The 5,000-nt window shown below is 45.1% G+C and overlaps 1 protein-coding gene across 1 annotated transcript in view; it reads left to right on the top strand.

Annotated features, from left to right (window-relative positions):
- LOC122251595 (Ig-like and fibronectin type-III domain-containing protein 2) overlaps positions 1-5,000 on the top strand; it is a 215,544-nt gene that overhangs the window by 188,007 nt on the left and 22,537 nt on the right. The window contains 6 exon segments of the mRNA XM_086538826.1: positions 125-342; positions 1,902-2,105; positions 2,409-2,618; positions 2,936-3,457; positions 4,651-4,792; positions 4,917-5,000. The exon segment at positions 4,917-5,000 is cut by the window's right edge and continues 185 nt beyond it. Coding sequence (XP_086394952.1) covers positions 125-342; positions 1,902-2,105; positions 2,409-2,618; positions 2,936-3,457; positions 4,651-4,792; positions 4,917-5,000 — 1,380 coding nt within the window.

Below are 5,000 nucleotides of genomic sequence, written 5' to 3'. Positions count from 1 at the left end.
AGATAATCTTGTGCCTTAGCGAATGGATCCCACGATGTATTTAAGCATACGACGGTGCGGCAAAATAGCAATGCAAAATCATACGCCGTGTTAACCCCATTTGACCTTCTCCCCCTCGGCACAGGTCTCGGCCAACCGCACCGAGGTCATGGTGAGGAACCTATCCCCGCTGACCTGGTACGAAGTGTCCGTCATCTCCCAGAACCGTCACGGGTCCTCGCTCGTGCCCTATACCCTCCGTGCCCTCACGAAGGCTGAAGAGTCCAACAAAACGGAAATCGTTAATCCCGAATTGCCTGATATCATTGGATGCTGCAATGACAAAGGCGTCAAGCATTACAGGTAAGGAAACGGGAGGATGTTATTTGTGTGTGTCAAAGGTAGTTGAAAACTGGTATAATCTATCCACAGAATTTGAATCTTGTAAAAATAGGAGTTAAGTGATGTCAGTCAGGTCGATATTCGCATTACTTGGTATAGCTGTTTGGTGAAGTTTTTGCGTATTTTTATTAGATTTTGAGGGGAGTATCAAAAACATATTTTATTCATATTCTTGACTTCATGGCATAAGCAACTTTCAAAGTTACTACAGAGTTCATTGGCAGTAGTGCTACCTGTTTCACTTTGTTTGTGTATTGGGATAGAGGGGGGGGGATCTGAATATTTGTTTATGTCGATCAGATTTGATTCAAAAAATATTTTATCATCAAAAATTATATTTGGAAATGGAGCCCATGAGGGAAAGTGTATGGTACAGTCTGCAAAACAAGTGAAGAGAGGTTTCGATTTTCGAAACGTACGGAATACTGTAAGATGCCAGTTAGTCATATAGAACTTTTTTGTTTGTTTCTCTTCCTTAAATGCTATTATGCTATAATATTAATTAAATCATAGTAGCATATTTGCAAAGAGAAACGATATAATAATTCGTTATTCTGTTCCTCTTAATTAGTAAGAAATGGAAAGGAATTCAGATCAAGGCAGTCAGCTATTTTTTTCCCGCCAACGAAGTGTCCGATTCCTAAATTAAGATATTGTGTTTATTTTTTCGGGCCTCAAAAATTGAAAGAAACTTTGTATTGGTTCCTGAGGAAGTAAAATCATGAGAAAGAAAATTATGTGAATAGAATATATATTGTGGTCTTCACGAGGATGTCAACAAATCAGAAAAAAATAATTGATTGCATGTCTTACCCAGTTCTGAATATCTGAATTAAGACTACAACCTCCTAATTGACAAAAAAAAGAAAAAAAAGTACCGATACGATGAATTGTTTCAAACGAAATAGATATTTATATTTATGTATAACAATCCATTTTTGTTGACAGCTGACACTTGTATGATTTCTGTCATTTGCTTACTATTATTGTAATATTTATATATATTTTGAGTTTTAATGTGAAATATGAAATTAGCAAGATTTTATTCATCATCTAGATGAACAATAATTAATGTGGATTATTTTTTTTTTTCAATACTTTTGTAAATCGGCCTGGAGTAGAAAATCGAATATCAATCGCATTTTTTACATATAAGAAAAAAAAATCAAGAATACGAAAATGTTTGATGTGGTATTTACATAAGTCACATACAATCTAATCATATATAATATATCCATAACAAAACGTATGTATTTACTCAATTCAAATATCCAGAGATATGTAGGGGGATGAGTTGCTAATTAGTGATTTCCGAACTAAAGTCTCTGAACTATCCTCTCACCTCTATTTTGCAAACGGTACACGATAACACTCCTTGCACGAGATGGAAATAACATATGGATTAAACATGCATTCCACCCAAGCCTGAAAATCGTAATTGAAATTCATGACAAAAGAAAAAATAAAACTACATCCCACAAACACTCACTCCGCCTCCCTTCCCGCCCTCTTTGCAACAGATGCATCAAGAACTTGTGTGACCCGAACACCAGATACATCACCGAGCCTGACATGATCGTGTGCGCTCCCTGGGCAGCCGAGACCTTCTCTTGCCTGGCCAACGACGTCGACCACTCCGACTGCTGCCTGGAGAGAGGCCTGCCTCCCCTGTGCGTCGAACTCTGCTCGGGAAACGTCACCAAAATCGACTACAAGTATTTCAAGTGAGTTTCCGTCTCGTTATGCCGGGAGCTCGATCTGAGAGTGAACGTCGAGGGAAGGGCTTTGGGTTTAATATTTCGATTGTTATTTCTTGTGTTCGTTTCTGTGTCTGTGTGTGGATTTTTTTGTGTGTGTGTTTCTGTGTGTGCATGTACGCTATAGATGTGTCTGTGTGTACGTATGTCCATATTGGAAAATAGGAATCAAACAAGATAGACTATAAATAAGTTGCCGCTTTCGAAATGGGTGATGACAAGAGCTGATTCTCTGCTGACCCTAGAATAACCCCTTTTCGCGTGTCCTAGGTGCGTCGACTACTTCACGGACTACCGGAGCTGCCTCATGAAGGGCTACAACGTGCTTCCCGGCGTGCCCACAAGCATCAGCGTGACCAACATCAAGCCGACATTTGCGCTGCTGCACTGGCGCCCTTCGGAGATCCACGCCGACTCGATCAGCGCCTACCACGCATTCTTCCGACCCATTCAAGCGGGCCGCGGCTGCAAGAGCGACTGGTAAGCGCGGGGCCAGAGTAGTATGAGGACGTTCAGGGCGGGAAGTGGCTTAGTTAACGCAGGTATTAAATCATGATGGATATTCCTTTAGAAAAGGTATATACTGTACAGATACACAGCCTCACACACCCACACACACACACACACACACACACACACACACACACACACACACACACACACACACACACACACACACACACACACACACACACACACACACACACACACACACACACACGCTTGTATCCTGAGAGTAAGCAATCCACTGGCAGTTCGTGTAGTAACAGGATCTGCTAAGTCTTCTCTTCTTCCAGGTTCATGGACAACATTGAGCTGGCGTACCGCGGCGTGTACACGGACAGTCCGCCGTACGTGCTGGAGCACCTTTGCCCCGAGACCCAGTACGAAGTGTACGTGCAGGCGGTCAACACGTACGGCACGAGCGATTCGTCCGAGCGAGTGCTGTTCCGGACGCCGTCGATCCAGAAGGAGCAGCGCCTGGAGGACAACACCTACAACATCACCAAGTGCTGCAAGAACGTCAACATCAGTCCCGGTTGCATGCCGCTTTGCGACTACAACGCCCGCATGACGCACGTGCGCGCCTTGGCCTCCATCTGCGCCGGCGAGCTGACCAGCCTGCTGCGCTGCGGAGTGGGCGGCCGCAACCACCGGCCCTGCTGCAAGAGGCGAGGCGTCCCCGCTTCTTGCCTCAGCATGTGCTCCGGCTCCTTCACGTCCGACCGCGCCACGCCCGCGCTCTGCATGCCCTACATCGGAAACATCATGATGTGCCTCGAGGAAGGTGGGTGCGGCGATGGTGGTGTTAGAGCTGTGTTATTCATGATCATCATTATCATTATTATCATCAACATCAACATCAATACCAACATCAACATCAACATCGATATCACATCACATCACATTAACATTAACATTAACATTAACATTCACATTCACATTAACATGAACATAAACATAAACATAAACATAAACATAAACATAAACATAAACATAAACATAAACATGAACATGAACATGAACATGAACATGAACATCACATCACATCACATCACACCACACCACACCACACCACATCACATCACATCACATCACATCACATCACATCACATCACATCACATCACATCACATCAACACCAACATCAACATCATCAACATCATCCCCATCATCATCATTAACATCAACATCACCAGCAACATGCTTCTCATATCTGTTGCTACGTCATCATTGTTATCACCATTTGCATCATTACGCCCGCCGCCTTCCTTCCTCTCCTGTAATCCTTCACAACACTATTGACATGCGGGCGACGGCGAGAGTCGCTGAGGGCCGCCCTGTCACTCTCCGTCACCTGATGCGACGAGGAGGCGTGGCGGCGGCCCGGTGTCTCTCCGGGCATATTGATCAGAAAAAATAAGAAATAGGAAAAAGATATTCATCCCTTGTACTCAGCGAGCTTGGTTCATTATGATACATGATTATTAGAAAATAGAGTGTGAGTGAGTGAGTAAGTGAGTGAGAGTGAGAGAGAGAAAGAGAGAGAGAGAGAGAGAGAGAGAGAGAGAGAGAGAGAGAGAGAGAGAGAGAGAGAGAGAGAGAGAGAGAGAGAGAGAGAGAGAGAGAGAGAGGAACGATGAGGGAGAGCGAGAGAGAGAGAGAGAGAGAGAGAGAGAGAAGAGAAAGGAGAGGAGCTGAGAGAGAGAGAGAGAGAGAGAGAGAGAGAGAGAGAGAGAGAGAGAGAGAGAGAGAGAGAGAGAGGAGAGGAGGAGAGCGATGAGAGCGACGAGCGAGAGCGCAGAAGAGAGGAGAGAGAGAGGAGGAGAGAGAGAGGAGAGAGAGAGGAGAGAGCCCGAGAGAAGAGAGAGAGAGTGAGGGAGAGAGAGAAAGTGAGAGAGCGAGAGCGAGAGCGAGAGCGAGAGGGAGAGAGAGCGAGCCCAGAGGAGAAGAGACAGAGAGAGAGGAGAGAGAGAGGAAAGGAGAGAGAAGCTATAGAGAGAGAGAGAGAGAGAGAGAGAGAGAGAGAGAGGGGGGGAACGATGGCCCAAGTTCCTGGAGAGAGAAGAGAACGTGACGGTGGACGCCTACCAGATCCAGTACCAGAGTGTGGACAAGCACTCCGCCTCCAAGGTCATCTTTAACCTGAATAACGTGAGTATAACTAAACCTCTTGCGTATACAAGAGGTGGCATCGCTGTTTCTGTAACGTATTTCCAAGAGCGATCGGGCAATTCAAAGGGTTTGTGAGTGACCCCTTCCTTCCTGCTCCTCGCAGACAATCAACGTAACGGACACAGCGGTGACACTGACCAACCTCACGACCGGCAAACTCTACAACATCTTCGTGATCTCACTGAAC

Source organism: Penaeus japonicus, unplaced genomic scaffold (genome assembly GCF_977035675.1).
Source record: "Penaeus japonicus unplaced genomic scaffold, GWHDUDI00000001_assembly GWHDUDI00000008, whole genome shotgun sequence".
Classification (NCBI taxonomy): domain Eukaryota; kingdom Metazoa; phylum Arthropoda; class Malacostraca; order Decapoda; family Penaeidae; genus Penaeus; species Penaeus japonicus.
This window is presented reverse-complemented; position numbering and strand designations above follow the sequence as displayed.